The sequence below is a fragment of the Chiloscyllium punctatum genome, chromosome 21 (assembly GCF_047496795.1).
Source record: "Chiloscyllium punctatum isolate Juve2018m chromosome 21, sChiPun1.3, whole genome shotgun sequence".
Taxonomy (NCBI): domain Eukaryota; kingdom Metazoa; phylum Chordata; class Chondrichthyes; order Orectolobiformes; family Hemiscylliidae; genus Chiloscyllium; species Chiloscyllium punctatum.
Window position 1 is genome coordinate 9,148,480 of NC_092759.1, and position 16,332 is coordinate 9,164,811.

Below are 16,332 nucleotides of genomic sequence, written 5' to 3' on the forward strand. Positions count from 1 at the left end.
ACTACTAGTCACAACGCTCCATTCTGAAAAGCATCCTTCCACTGCTATCCTCTGTCTCCCATGACTGAGCTAGTTCTGTATCCATCTAACCAACTCACCCTGATACCATGTGACTTTTGTACCAATCTGTCATGAGGGACCTTGTCAAAGGCTTTACTGAAGTCCATGTAAACAACAACAACCGCTTTTTCCTCATCAATCATCTTCATCACCACCTCAAAATACTTGATCAAATTAGTGAGACACCACCTCACTAGTGTTGGAAAATGTTATAAGAGAATTTATAATTATCTAGAGAGGAATAAGTTGTTTAGGGCTAGTCAACATGGTTTTGTGAAGGGTGGGTTGTTACTTGGAAACCTTGTTAAGTTCTTTGAGATGGTGACCAAACAGGTTCACATCTTTTCATACAATCCATCATTCACGCATAAATAGCTGTTCCTGGACTCTTATCAACTGCTGTTTGAAATACTCTCACATGTCCGACGTGGATTTACCGTCAAACATCAGCCTCCAATCAAAATTCTCCAAGTTCCTGCCTAATATTGTTGTAGTTTGCCTTCCCCCAATTTAACATCATCACCCAAGGACTGTTATTATCCCTGCCCGTAGTATCTTAAAGCTCATGGTATTATGGTCTACTCCTGAAATGCTCCCCATTGTAAAGAGAGATAGACTGGCATTGTTGTGGTTCTGTTCGCCGAGCTGGGAATTTGTGTTGCAGACGTTTCGTCCCCTGTCTAGGTGACATCCTAAGTGCTTGGGAGCCTCCTGTGAAGCGCTTCTGTGATCTTTCCTCCGGCATTTATAGTGATTTGTATCTGCCGCTTCCGGTTGTCAGTTCCAGCTGTCCGCTGCAGTGGTCGGTATATTGGGTCCAGGTCGATGTCTTTATTGATTGAATCTGTGGATGAATGCCATGCCTCTAGGAATTCCCTGGCTGTTCTCTGTTTGGCTCGTCTGGCATTGTTGGCAGTCCAGAGAAGGTTCATTGGTATGGAAGACCTGTCTTATGAGGAGAGATTGAGTAGGTTTTCATTGGCATTTAGAAGAATGAGAGAAGGCTTTCCTTTTTTGTTCATTTGTGGGATGTGGATGTCGCTGGCTGGCCAGCATTTATTGCATGTTCCACGTTGCCCTTGAGAAGGTGGTGATGAGCTGTCACCTTGAACCGCTGCAGTCCACCTGTTGTTAGGGAGGGAAGGCCAGCATTTTGACCCAGCGACAGTGAAGGAATGGCAATATGTTTGTAAGTCAGGGTTGAGAGTGGCTTGGAGACTGTGATCTCCAAGTATCTTGTAAATAGTACACACAATGACCCATTGACCGTCAATGGGACACATCTTGAGATATAAAAGATTCTTAAGGGACTGGACAAGCGTTGTTGTTTCCCCTTGTGAGAGAACGTAGGACCACAGGAGCATAATCTCAGGATAAGGAGTTGCCCATTTAAGCTTGAGATGAGGTGGGATCTCTTATCTCTGAGGGCTATGAATCAGTGGAATTCTTTGCGTCAGAGGGCAATTGGGACTGGGTCATTTAAGTATAGTCAGTATGAGTATTATCCCATCCGTTTGGAGGACGGGTCACTGGACCTGAAACATTACTCTGATTTCTTTTCACTGATGCTGCCAGACCAGACTGCTGAGCTTTTCCAGGCAGGCAAAAGTGAAGACTGCAGATGCTGGAAACTAGAGTTTAGATCAGAGTGGTGCTAGAAAAGCACAGCAGGTCAGGCAGCATCCGAGGAGCAGGAAAATCTACGTTTCGGGCTAAAGCCCTGATTCCTGATGAAGGGCTTTTGCCCGAAACGTTGATTTTCCTGCTCCTCTGATGCTGCCTGACCTGCTGTGCTTTTCTGACAATTTCTTTTTTTTGTTTCCAAACAATCCCTGAACATGTATAACATGGGATTAAATCCAAGGAAGTGCTCCCTGTACTTATCAACTTTGTACAACATGTTTGAAATACTGTGCACAACGATAATTCTGTCTCTGTCAGCTGTGAAAGAGCACCAAAATCAAATGTTGCCACCTGTCACGTCAGCTATATTGGGCAAGTGAAGGCCTTGTGGTCTTTCACTAGACTGTCAATCCAGGTAACCTTTTGGGGACCGAATGTTGAAATTTGAATTTAATAATAATCTGGAAATAAGAGTCTAATGATGACCATGAATCAATTATCAATTGTTGGAGAAACCCATCTGGTTCACTGAGTTCTTTAGGGAAGGAAACTGCCACACTCAGCTGGTCTAACCTACGTGTGATTCCAGGCCCACAGTTATGTGGTTGACTCTTAACGCTTCTCTGGGCAGTTACGGATGGCAATACAATGCTGGCCCACCCAGTGACACCCACATCCTGTGGATAAACAAAACAAAATCCTCCTTTTATTAGATTAACATTGACATTAAGTTATCTTGAATTGACAGTATGCAGCTGTGAGCCCAGCATGGCTGACACTATGCAAACTCATTTTGTATCCGAGAGACGTGATCAAAAACCAGGTGAGACTTTGATTCAGTTTGCCTAGCATCCAGAGACCAAATGTAAGGGAACTCATGTAGAAGGAAGTGTCTTCCTGTCACTCACAGCAGTATGACAGTGCAGAGTGACCCCCATCAGGACCCTTCCCACCTGTCCTGGTTTACATCTGAAAGGCCTGTTATGTTGCTGTTGTCCACAGGTTAAGATCGATGAGATTGATGAGCAGTGGTCTGGTTCACTGCACATTGGGTTGACCACTCTTCAGCCTTTGGATGTCTCCTGTCCCTCCTCCGGGCTTCCATCTTCATTGCTGGATCTGAGGTCAAAGGTCAGCTGGCTGGTCAGTGGCTCCGAGGTCAGGCGCAACGGAACGCTGCAGAAGCAGAACTACGGTTTCTCGATGGAGCGGCTGACGGTAAGAGTGGCTGACAGAATCCGACAAAGTCTGGGTTTCACACAAGGCCCGGTCATCTAAAAACGTGCATGAGCACAGGGTCTGACCTGGCAACGGGATAAGTCTGTTTTTGGGGGTCTAATTTCACTGTTTCACTTGAGTTGGGTTCTTCCTTTAGTACTTTTTGCATGTCAGCAGTGACTCACTGGGCACCCGCTCTGTTACCTCGTTGTTGCAAAATCAACTCCCTTTCCAGAGACCTCAGCAAGTTTTTGTAGATGTTAGGGATGAGGCAGTGCTGCGTTATCACAGGTGCCATTTTCAGATGATTCTTTAAAAGCAAGGTCCCTCCTGGCTCCATCAAGTGGACAGAAAAGATCTTTTATTTCAGAGAAATGGATTGTCTTTGGTGCCTTTGGTCAGTGTGAAAACAGCACTGCTTTGAGACTGACACTGAACTATTTGATTTGAAGGGAATTGGTGAGCCATTTGGACTGACATGTCTCAGGTTGCCTTGTATAGGATTTGCTGATCTCAGCAGCTTGGGGTTGGGGTTGAGCTGGGCAAGACAGAGGCTTTCAGTTGGGATCAGGACCCAGTTCTCCGTACTGTCCACTAACTGCTTGCAGCACGAAGCCAACAAGTGCACATGTCACTGCAGTCCTCTCAGCTATATGTCTGTTTGACTCTCTATCTGACTCTCTCTCTCCCCACCCCTTCCCTTGCCCTGTCTGTCTCTCGCTCCTCCCTCTGTGTATGTATGTGTCTCTCTCCCCATCTCACTTTCTGTGTGTGTGACTCTCTCTCTCTCTCTCTGTCTCTGTCTGTGCGTCTCTGTATGTGTGTGTGTCTTGGTCTGTGTCTGTCTCTCTCTGCCTCTTTGCGTGTCTGGCTCTCGCTCGCTCTCGCTCTCGCTCTCTCTCGCTCTCTCTCTCTTGCTCTCTCTCTTGCTCTCTCTCTTGCTCTCTCTCTTGCTCTCTCTCTTGCTCTCTCTCTTGCTCTCTCTCTTGCTCTCTCTCTCGCTCTCTCTCTCGCTCTCTCTCTCGCTCTCTCTCTCTGAGTGTGTCTCTCTCTTGCTCACTCTCTCTGCATGTCTCTCTCCCCCTCTCCCCCTCTCCCATAATCCCGTCAATTCCCTAAGGTGGGAAAACCACCTCTGTCAAACTGACATTCACCTTGTCAGCACCATCAGGAGAGGGAAGGCAGGGTAGAGGGTCGTTGGTTATACGGACAACCCATGTAGTCTCTGTGTGCAGCAAAACCCACATTGCTGCTGATTGCTTGGACACCATCCCAAAGTGGGCCATTTTCAGATTGTGCCTTTTCACTGCAGGTTGGCAACCGCGTTGGAGTGAAGCGTGCCAGTGATGATACCATGCACATCTTCATTGATGGAGAGGACATGGGCGTGGCAGCAGCAGGCATTGCTAAGGTAATTGACCTCAAGTCAACTGAATACGGTACAGAGCCAAAACCACAGCAGCTAGATCTCAGAATGGGCAAACACTAAACCATCAACTGCAGCAAAATAGGGCCCTTAAACCTGCTCTGTCATTTGGATCCTGATTATCAGTTTCCTGCACCATCTCCATAATCCCTAATGTCATTGGATGCCAGAAATCTATCAAACTTTACTTTTCACTGCACTCTAGCTGGGGGAGTCCTCCTTCCTGCATCGTCCCCTATTACCTCAAATGAGATCACCTCACATTTTTCCAAACTCCAGAAAAATAGGGTCCGTCTTCTAAATTGATACTGAGGGGATCCCTGGAATTAGTCTGCTGAATTGTCCTATATCCTTTTCATGAAAGAAAATCAGATTGTACACACAATGTAGCCTCACCAAGGTTCCGTGCAACTGCAGCGAGACATCTTCACTCTTGCGCTCAAGTCCCCTTTTGATGAAGGACAACTCACTATTTGCCTTCCTAACTGCTAGCTACCCCTGCATCTGCACTTACAGTGACTGACAGACAGTTGATGGTCAAATATTGAGAAATCGGTTTTATCAATATTGAGAAGCTAGGAACTGTGCAGAGAGGTAAGGGTAGAAGTGCAGCTATCAGGATGCAAAACATTTTTGGGATGAATATACCTTATTCCAACAAATGCAAAAGACTCCAATAGATGGACCCACCCACAATTAACTCAGAATGTCAAAAATACTATTGACAAGCAAAGTTTGGTGGCAGGTCAGAAGATTGGACAGAAATGTTTAAAAAGCCAGAAATTACTAAAAGATTAACATTGAGGGAAAAACTGGAGTAGCAGAGAAAGTTAGCCAAAAATATAAAAGCAGATCAGAAAGGTTTCCTTGGGTATTTAAAATTAATATTTTTAAAAAACTAAGAGTTAACAAAGTAAGTTTAGATCATATAGAAAATGAGCCTAGGGAGTTAGTAGGGAAGATAAAGGGTTGGCAGACAAAGGGTTTGTGTTGGTCTTCACTAGGCAGGATACAATTAGAATCCCAGAAATAGCTGTAAGTCAGGAATTGAAACCATGATGTGGAGGTGCTGGTGTTAGACTGGACAAGGTCAGAAGTCACATGGCAACAGATTATCGTCCAGCAGGTTTACCTAAAATCGCAAGCTTTCAGAGCGCTGCTCCTTCGTCAGGTGAAGTGACTCCGAAAGCTTATGATTTCAGGTAAACCTGTTGGACTATCACCTGGTGTCATGTGACTTCTGACCTCAGGAATTGATAGGGAGGGAGGAACGCACCTCTGCCCTTGAAACCCACCCCTTCGACCGCAACAAGGTCTGGTCCCCCACCTTCCACCCCACCAACCTCCGCATATATCGGATCATCTGCTGACATTTCCGCCACGTACAAATGGACCCCACCACCAGAGATATATTTCCCTCCCCAGCCCTATCTGCTTTCCACAAAGACTGTTCCTTCCAAGACCACCTGGTCAGGTCCAACCTTCCTAACAAACCGCCCTCCCCTCCTGGCACCTTCCCCTGCCACTGCAGGAATTGCAAAACCTGTGCCCCAAACCTCCCCCCTCACCTTCGTCCAAGGCCCTAAAGGAGCCTTCCACATCCATCAAAGTTTCACCTGTACTTTCAAACATGTCATTTATTGTATCCGTTGCTCCCGATGCAGTCTCCTCTGAAGTAGGGGAGACTGAACGCCTTCTCGCAGAGCGCTTTAGGGAACATCTTAGGGACGCCTGCACCAACCAACCCCACCACTTAACATTTCAACCCCCTGCCGAAGACATGCAGATCCTCCTCCATCACCACGCCCTCACCACCCGATGCCTGGAGGAAGAATGCTTCAACCCCGGGGCATCAATGTGGACTTCACCAGTTTCCTCACCTTACCCCAGCTCTAACCTTCCAGCTCAGCCCCGCCCCGCCCCGTGACCTGTCCCACTTGTCAATCTTCCTTCCCACCTATCCGCTCCACCCTCCCCTCCGACCTGTCACCTTTACCCCCACCTCCAACCACTTATTACGCTCTCACCTATCGTCTCCTCAGCCCCATCCCCATCCCATTTTATCTCTCCACCCCTGAGGCTCCCAGCCTCATTCCTGATAAAGGGCTCCATCCTGAAACGTCGATTTTCGTGCTCCTCAAATGCTGCCTGACCTGCTGTGCTTTTCCAGCAACACACACTCAACTCTGATCTCCAACATCTGCAGACCTCACTGTCTCCTAGGAGCTCACAATTACCAGGGAGGTAGTACTGAGTAAATTGAACTGCAAAGTGACAAGTCCCCAGGTTCTGATGAATTTCTTAATGTTGTAAAAGTAGCATTCCGTTTCCCCAGTACCACTTCCCTCATAGCTGTAATTGCATCAAGATCCTCTCCCTCCTCCACCTCCTGATTTGTAGTTATTACTGGAATGTATTTTGTTCTCGTGAATTTACTGCCCTTGTCCTTTTAAGTCGTATTGGTGATAGGTTTGGGGCATGCTATCAACCCTGCTCTAACATTCATGTTTATAAATGATATCGTGAAACTTCAGTGAAAATATTCTACCAAGGGAGTCAGGAACTCCTTCCTGCAGGGAATACAGAGGAGCCTCGATTATCTAGCATTCTATTATCCGAATTTCAGATTATCCGGACAATATCACAAACCCCCGATGCTCGGCTAAACTATGTTTATGCAGCATTCGATTATCCGAACATTGGATAATCAAGATTCCTCTGTAGTTGAGGAAAGTAGTATTGATACATTGAAGCTGGATAAATATGAGGATAAGGAATAGAAGGATATGCTGATTGAGTGAGTTGAAAAGGGAATGTCCCAGAATACCAGCACAGAGCAGAAAGCCAAATGGCCTCTTGCTGTGCTAAGAGTAGATTAGATTAGATTTCCTACAGTGTGGAAACAGGCCCTTCAGCCCAACCAGTCCACACTGACCTCCAAAGAGTTACCCACCCAGACTGTCTGACTAATGCACCTAACACTATGGGCAATTTAGCATGGCCAATTCACCTGACCTGCACATTTGGATTGTGGGGAGGAAACCAGCGCACCCAGAGGAAACTCCACACAGACAGTCACCCGAGACTGGAATTGAACCTAGGACCCTGGCGCTGTCAGGCAGCAGTGCTAACCACTGTGCCAACATAGTGCCCATGTAATATATTTCATCCCAAACCCTACATAGCTGGTCTCTATCTGGTTTGACTGTCATTTTTAATGAATAATGAATATTTCTTTTCCTCTCCCATCATCCTTGCAGAATGTTTATGCAGTGGTTGACCTGTACGGTAAAGTTGTGTCGGTGTCCATTGTGAGTTCCAGTGCACTGGAGGAGGCAGAGAGTACAAAACCACCCTCAATATCCTCAGACAGTGGCAGTGAGGAGGAAGAAGAGCTGAGCCCTGTAAGGAAAGTCTGTCTTGTATTTCTTCCTCTTCCTTTCCATGAAAAGATTGGTTCACACAGGATTTAGAGATGCTGGTGTTGCTCTAGGGTGCACAAAGTTTAAAATCATACAACTCCGGGTTATGGTTAGATTAGATTACTGACAGTGTGGAAACAGGCCCTTCGGCACAACAAGTCCACATCGACTCTCCGAAGAGCAACCCACCCAGACCCATTCCCCTACATTTACCCCTTCACCTAACACTGCGGGCAATTTAGCATGGCCAATTCACCTAACCTGCATATTTTTGGACTGTGAGAGGAAACCGACGCAGACACAGGGAGAATGTGCAAACTCCACACAGACAGTTGCCTGAGGTGAGAATTGAACCCGGATCTCTGGCACTGTGAGGTAGTAGTGCTAACCACTGTGCTGCCAATATAGTCCAACAGGTTTAATTGGAAGCACTAGTTGAGAGGTATCCGATAACAGCAAGGAAGAAGCTGATTTAAAATCCGTTGGTACATGTTTTCAAACTTTTGTATCTTCTGACCAGTGGAAGAGAATATAACTGGCTATGTGGATTTCAGCAAAGCTTTTGACAAGGTCTCATGTAGGAGACCGCTCAAGAAAGCAAATGCACATGGGATACAGGGTAATTTGATAAAGTGAATTCAAAATTGGCTCACTTGGAGAAGGCAAGAGGTGATGACAGAAGGCTGGAAGCCAGTGTCCAGTGGTGTGCTGCTAAAGTGCAGATTTGAGACAGCCCAGGGAATCCCTTGTGGACTCAGACCTGTAAAACCTGTCTCTAGGTTTGTCCCAGAGATCGTACTCTTTGGAAGGCTGGAATAACAACCTCTTATACACAATTTAGTTTAATTTTAGGCATCCCCTTTATACCTATCAGCTAAACTAGCTAGGTTCTAATAACCTAGGAGAATAGGGTACCAGTTCTTCAAGTGCCCCAGCAGACTACTCTGTACTAATACAAAGTGGCTTCCTTTATACAAAATTTACAAAAATATTGCATGTTCTTAATTAGACAGATAACAGTGAAAGACAATAATTTGTAAGGAAGAAAAGTTCATTGACAGGCCTACGTACACTTGACTAATCACTCCTATAAGCCCTAAGCCATTCATCAGGTGAGAAAAACACACCCAGCTGAGTTAAGCACCTGCTAGCAAGATAAGCTCCTATCATAAAGAGGTACCAGTCTGGGATAATTGGAGAGTCCACAAGGTAACTTTGCACAGCTCACATGTCTGATACAATTGTTTTATGAAATGGTTTCTTAGCAAGGAAGGCAAACCTTTGACCATAAAATGGCTTCCTGACAGATTGGGTCAGAATCTCTTCAATGTTAGGTTCAGAATAATTTTAAGCTGGAAACAGATTCCTGCTTTTTATCTTAAACACAGAATCATTCTGTACCCGAGGCTGAAATGTTACTGCAAGGTTGTATTTAAAATGATTAATTAGTCTCGAATTAACATGCCTTCTTTTCAAGTTTGTGATTCAAATAAATCAGAAAATCTGACTAGTTAGAATTGACAGTGAAGTAGTCTGCAATGTAGAGCGGTCTGCAAGAACAGCAAGTAATATTCATCAATATTACCTTTTACAGAATTTGTATTTAATATTTGTATTGGCTACTCAATTTCATCATAAAGTCCCAAAATGCAATTAAATTCAATTCATAGCAGATAAGCACTAAGAGTTAATTTTCTACTGGCACCAACAGCCTCAGCACTGAAATGGTCTCTCTCTCTCTAGTTTCCTTTTGAACTCTCAAGTCAGCAAAGATTTTTTTCTCTTTGTGTCTGCCCTGATTGCAAGGGGTAACAAGAATCCATTATAATTGGCAGCATCTAACCGTTAATTACAAGGCTTTTGATGGTACCGAGTTTCGTGTCAGGGTCAGAATCAAACGCTGTCATTAATTTCACAAGGGAATGGCTGTGAATGTTATCACTTGGTATCCTGTTCACACAGATTCATCGATGCTAAGGCAAATGTTCTTAATTGTCTGACAGCATCCTGTTGTCATTTGCAATCCTTAAGTTGCTCCCCACTTTTTCTGAGCCTTCCTGCCTATCTATTTTTCTAGTGCAGTAAATGTGTTCTGTAATTCAGCATTACATTTTAGTCTAAATGTTTAAAGACAAGTTTTAAAGCTATTGCCTTTCTCAGTGCCATATGGATCCGTGCTGGGTCCCCTATTATTTGTCATTATGTAAGTGACATAGATGACTGAGAGGGTTTGGGTTAGTATGTTTGTGGATGACGCAAAGATTAGTTGTGTGGTGAACAGTTAGTTTGAGTATCTGGAGCTACAAGAAGATATACACGGGATGGTCAAATAGAAGATGGAATTTAACCCTGAAAAGTGTGAGATGATACACTTTGGAAGGAGTAATTTGACAAGAAAGTATTCATTGAATGGCATGACACTAGGAAGTTCTGTGGGACAAAAGGACTTGGTGTGTTTGTCCATAATCTCTGAAGGCAGAAAAAGGCATAGGGGGCACTTGCCTTTATCAGTCGAGGCACTGATTACAAAAGGAGGGAAGTCATGTTGGAATTGTAGAGAACATTGTTGAAACCACAGCTGGAGTACTGTGTACAGTTCTAGTTGCCACATTACACAAGGATGTGATTGCACTGGAGGGGGAGCAGAAAAGACTCACCAGGATGCTGCCTGGGATGGAAAGGTTGGATAAGCTCGGGTTGTTCTTATTGGAGCAAAAAAGACTGGCGATCTGATTGTGGTATGGGCACAGTGGATAAGGAGCAACTCTTCCTTTATTTGAAAGATCAGTCGCAAGGGGACTCAGGTTCATGGTGAGAAGCAGGAAGTTTAAGGGGATGTTTTGAAAAAATTTTTTATCCAGAGTGTGTGGTGATGGTTTGGAATATGCTGCCCAGGAGGGCGGTAGAGGTGAGTTGCCTCGCATCCTATAAAAAGTACTCTGTTACGTCCGCTACCCATTCAGGCGACTAGGCAGCAGCACACCATGCATGGGCCCCCTCCCCCCCTCACCAAACCCTGTCCAAACCCCTCCTGCCTGCCCCCCCAACCCTGTCCAACCCACACCCAGACCCCCATCCAACACCACATTCCTCCCCCCCCCCAAGGCAACTGAACTGGACATCAGCAACAAGGCTGCTGCTGCTGCCTTTTTTGGGGAATGAGTCTCCAAATAGCGCATGCACAAACACAAAAACACACACACACACACATTTTTACTGTGACTTTTTGATAGGTTCCACCTTTGCCCTGTACAGGACAATGTTGGAGAGATTATCTGGAAAAGGGTGATTTAGGGTACACATCTGTGTAGAACTCCAGTGAAAGTGTCGGGGGGAAGAGAGAGGGCAGGAGGTCAGCCATTAGGAGATGGTGCCTGGGCTCTCATCAATGTCCGCATTTCAGTAAGCTGAGTTCATTTTTAATCACTGTAAGCAAAAGACGCGATCACTGTTGGAAACACGTCTTTGATGTAATGTTTTTATTGGGACCTCGAGATCTGCTTCAGATAATCCAGTATTCGGATAATTGAGGTTCCTCTGTATAGGAATGCATCCACCTAATGAAGGAGCAGTGCTCTGAAAGCTAGTGCTTCCAAATAAACCCATTGGACTATAACTTGGTGTTGTGTGATTTTTGGATTTTCACATCCCAGTCTAACACCGGCACTTCCAAATATTGTTTTTTCCGACTGAAATAAGGCAACTTTGAACTTGAGTTTAAACACGTCAGCCCCTAATGAGTTTAAATGTATTTAGTAAAAACTGAAAATATTGGAGAAATCCAACAGATCTTGCAGCATCTGTGGTGAAAGAAATTGAGTTAACATTTTGTATCTACTATAACTCTTCCATAGTCGTCTCAGAGTTAAATGTCTTCTCTCTGGTTTTGGCAGCTTGCACCTCCATCTGATAAAGAATGGTCCACACTGCACATATTCATATGTTCACCTATTTACCTGATATCTGACAGAAATTGCAATATCTCTTGGGCTTAAGAATGAAAACTTGTTTGTGGTTGAAGCCCATTCAGTTTCTAAATCTGTCGAGGGAGTGTTTGACGGGGACACTCCCCCTTAATCCATGTATTGCTTCTCTTTCAGTGTGAGAATGAAACGTCGGTCTTCATGGCCACTGTTGAGTTCATGGAGAATCATGGCAGAAACATCTTGTTGTCCAACAGTGGCCACACTGCCACCCGAGTGGCCAGCTACAACCAAGGCGTGGTGGCATCTGCCCAGCCGTTACCCCGGCAACTGCTGTTTCAGGTAATTGAGGATGTGGGAAATTCAGCTGGATGCCAGTCAGACCAATGAGCTATCCCTGCCTTGTCAGACCTGGATGATAATTTTGTTCCTCCTGTTGTCATTTTGTAGAGTCTGGCAGGTATTTTGTGTTGCTCATTCTTTCAGGGAATGCATGTTTGCTAGCATTTATTGCCCATCCCTAATTTTCCTTGAACTGATTCGCTCTCCAGACCATTTCAGGGAATAGCTGAGTGTCAACCACATTGCTATGGTTATAGAGACACATGTAGCCCAAAATCAGTAAGAACAGCACATTTTCTTCCCAAAAGAGCATGCATGATAAGCTTTTATGACTAACAGTGGTAGTTTAATGGGCAGCATTATTATAGAATCCCTGCAGTATGGAAACAGGCCCTTTGGCCCAACAAATCCACACCGACCCTCCGAAGAGTAACCCACCCTGGCCCATTCCTGTCGCCTATTATCCTATATTTACCCCTGATTAATGCACATAACCTACACATCCCTGAACACTGTGACCAATTTAGCATGGCCAATTTACCAAACCTGCACACCTTTGGACTGTGGGAGAAAACCGGAGCACCCGGAGGAAACCCACGCAGACACGGGGAGAATGTGCAACTTCCCCACAGACAGTCACCCGAGGCTGGAATCAAACCCTGGTTCCTGGCGCTGGGAGGCAGCAGTGCTAACCACTGAGCTACCGTGCCGCCCCAAATGACCAGCTTTCAAATCCAGGTTTATAGATTGAATATAAATCGCACAAGTTTCTGTGGTCGGACTTGAATCAGTGTTCTGAAACTGTTGAATAGAAATAAAGTTCTGACTAGAAAGGTTTATACCTGGTCTCTGTCTGAATACCCTTTAACCTCTAATGTTTAACACTTCCTGCTCAAATGTATAACCAATCTCCTGTAATACTGATGTGCTTAGGTTAGTTTCTTCTGTTCTGATGAGCTTCTGGTCCATAGCAAAATGCCCTGAATGGATTTTAAGATTGTTCTCGTCTATTCTGGACTCTCCTACTCAGAGAACACTGAGGCATGTGGAAAACCATTAATCAATCATTTTTTATGTGTTTCTCCTCAGATTCAGATTGATCGTTTAAATTCACAGTGGACATCTTCACTCTCGCTGGGTGTGATTGGAAACTCTCCCGAACGGTTTAATTTCCCGGGCACTGCTTCATCGATCAAGCGCTCTGCGTGGCTGATCCAGCGAGATTCTGTTTTTCACAATTCATTAAAGGTGAGAATCCTGAACTGTGTTCTTCTTATGGAGCCTTCCCTAGGCCAACTCACTTCAAGGGCTCTTTGCTAAACTTCATCTAACCAGCCCCGGAAGTGGCTCAGCATGAGTATTCAGTCATCCCTATTATTGCCAGGTCTGAGAAGCTGGAGACAGAAATAGATGTGACATTTAACAGCAGTTTTTATTGTTTTTAAATAACCCTCTTGCAACAACATAGGCGTGCGTTTAGACAGATGTGCAAAGAACACACCTGGAATTGAGAGTGAAGGAAGTTTAAATTCTGAACAACAGTCTGCTTTTCTTTAAAATATAAAAGCAAATATTTTGTAATTGTTGCCATGTTATATCATTATCTTAATGTCCCACCCAGTCCACTTTCGCTTGCTTACCCCTCTTCCCCGTCACTCCCAAAAATCACCCCGGGGATGTCCTTGCCTTCAATCCCCCACCTGCATTCATCCCCAGGACACCTCACCCTTGTTTGCCTCCATCCCCCCCATAGTCCACACCAGCCAGTTCCTTCATCCTCATTCTCCACTCTGCCCAGGTTCCTTGCTTCTCCATCTCCACTCACCCACAACCTGCCACTGCTTCCTTCTCGGCTCCATCTAGACCCACGTTCTCCTCAGATTCCTCGCCAGCCCCATCCTAGTACCCTCGATCTGATCCCCATCATTCCCGGCACCTTAACCCTATCCCCAATCTCAGCCTTATCCCCTTGATTCCTGTCCACATTGTTGAAGGAATTAACTCACCCAGGAGTGTGTCTCACTAATTAAAAGGCAGAATCTGCAAGGGAATAGTTTAGGCTGATTCTCAGTGTTTTTATGTTTGCTTAATTCACACGAGACATTGCAGTCATATTTAAAAACAACTTCAATGCACGTATGTTTCCTTACGTTAGGCAGGAAACGCCTTTTGATTTTTAGGTGTCTCGCAAACTGGCTGCCATGCAAGATAAACGTGGTACCCAAGGGAATGCATCACCTGCCTCCACATAGATCGTGCATTGTTCTTCCTGAACTGAAAGGTAGAACAGAGGGAATTGAATTGTCAGTGTGCTATTTTGCCAGCCCAGCACATACAGACACAATTCACTTAACAATAGCTATGCAGGTTAATGTTACCAATTAAAATCAAAACTTGTTACTGGAGGCGTGGACCTGAAGAACCAGCGAGATTAGATGGAACCAAGCTAGGTGCAAACAGAAGTTTTTATTTTTATTACTTGACGTGATGTGTAAGTTCCTGGCTGGACCAGTATTTATTGTTTGTTCTCATTTGCCCTGGAGACGGTGGTGGTGAGCTGTATTTTTGAACAACTGTAACCCATGTGATGCAGGGGCTCCCACCGTGCTGTTAAGAACAGAGTTCCAGGTTTTTTGACCCAGCAGCGGTGAGGAAACAGTGATATATTTTCAAGTCAGGATTATGTATGGTCCACAGGAGAAGGTGCAGGTGCTGGTGTTTCCATGTGTCTGCTGCTCCGGAGCTTCAATATGGTAGAGGTCATGGCGGTTGGAAGATGCTATTTAGGGAGCCTTGACAAAGCTGGTGCAGTGCGTCTTGTTGACGGTACACACAGGGTATCAGTGGTGGAGGGGATTACTGTTGAAAGTGGTGGTGGGGTGCTGTTCATTTCTATGCAGCAAGTTGTTGGGATTTGGAATGTGCTAAGTGAATGGGCAGGTACAGTGTTGACCAATTGTCAGTGTGTCATTTGAGAACTGAGGGAGACATTGTTTTGTGCAGATTGGTGATGTCAGTCAACTATTGACCAGTATAATACATCAAATGAAGAGCATCAGAATGTCCACTTTTATTTCTCTTCTGGTCTGTTTCTTTCATCAGATTTGTGACAATTATGGTCCCAACTTGGATACGTGCCCAGAGGGAACCATTCTTGGACTCCTGGTAGATAATGCACACAGTATGCACTTGTTTGTTAATGGAATGGACCAAGGTGTAGCTGCTCAAGACATTCCCAATCCGTGTTTTGTTGTGATTGACCTGTATGGCCAGTGCGAACAGGTGAGTGGCTCCTCAGGGGACAGTATCGGGGGTTGCATAGAGGGTTGAATCCATTTAAATGTGCTATACTTGATCTCAATGGATCAGCCTGACCCTGATTGCTCCCAATACATAAATATTAATGGACATTAAATCCTGTTACATACAATCTCAACAAGTGAACACCAATCCAAATCCATTTAATTCAATTGCAAATGCCCAGTTTAGGTTCCACTGGGGCACTCCTTTTCTGGACTCTGAAATAAGCTTGTTTCAAAGACAACAAAAGAACTGAATTGCAGAGCTGAAATGTGAGTGACTGCCCTTGACATCAAGGCTGTGTTTGACAGAGTGTGGCATCAAGGAGCCCTAGCAAACCTGGAGTCAGTGGGAATCAGAGAGAAATTAACTCACACCAAGGATAATGGTGGTGTTGACGGAGATCAATCATCAGAGTTCCAAGTCACCTCTGCAGGAGTTTTTCAAAGTAGTATCCTAGGCCAGCCATCTTCAGTTGTTTCATAAATTATCTTCCCTCCATCATAAAATTAGAAGTAGAGATGTTTGCTGATGAAAAACTGCATGAATCTGTGTAAGATTATATAAATCCCTTTTTTTAGATTGGAATCAGTCTGATCATTGGGGCACAGACAACTTCACACAGGGCACCTCACACCTTAACTGCATTATCTGGGCCAACATGGCTCCTATTGTTAAAGTTCACTTGAGAATGTAACTTTAAGAAAGTTCTGGAATTTACACATGAAAGAACTGAAATCAACTTGCCCATTCTAACAGATGAAAAAGACCTGGCTTGTTTGTTAAGACTCTCAATATATAATTTCAGTTACATCACACTGTAAACTTTTGCTATAAATTCTGTGTCCTACGATCTTATACTCCACAACCACCTCCGAAAGCTAGAGCTTCCAATTAAACCTGTTGGACTATAACCTGGTGTTGTGTGATTTTTAACTTTGTACACCCCAGTCCAACACCGGTTTTCCTCCAAATCATGTTTTCTGATGATTGCACAGTGTTCAGCACCATTCACAAC

At 44.7% G+C, this 16,332-nt stretch overlaps 1 protein-coding gene across 5 annotated transcripts in view; it reads left to right on the forward strand.

The window, feature by feature from the left end:
* The window catches only part of neurl4 (neuralized E3 ubiquitin protein ligase 4), a 133,419-nt gene that overhangs the window by 82,168 nt on the left and 34,919 nt on the right, over nt 1-16,332 (forward strand). For all 5 annotated transcript variants that reach the window (XM_072591513.1, XM_072591515.1, XM_072591512.1 and 2 more), the window contains 6 exons: nt 2,686-2,901; nt 4,214-4,312; nt 7,588-7,731; nt 11,850-12,014; nt 13,104-13,262; nt 15,117-15,296. In XM_072591513.1, coding sequence (XP_072447614.1) covers nt 2,686-2,901; nt 4,214-4,312; nt 7,588-7,731; nt 11,850-12,014; nt 13,104-13,262; nt 15,117-15,296 — 963 coding nt within the window. The remainder of the gene's footprint in view (nt 1-2,685; nt 2,902-4,213; nt 4,313-7,587; nt 7,732-11,849; nt 12,015-13,103; nt 13,263-15,116; nt 15,297-16,332) is intronic.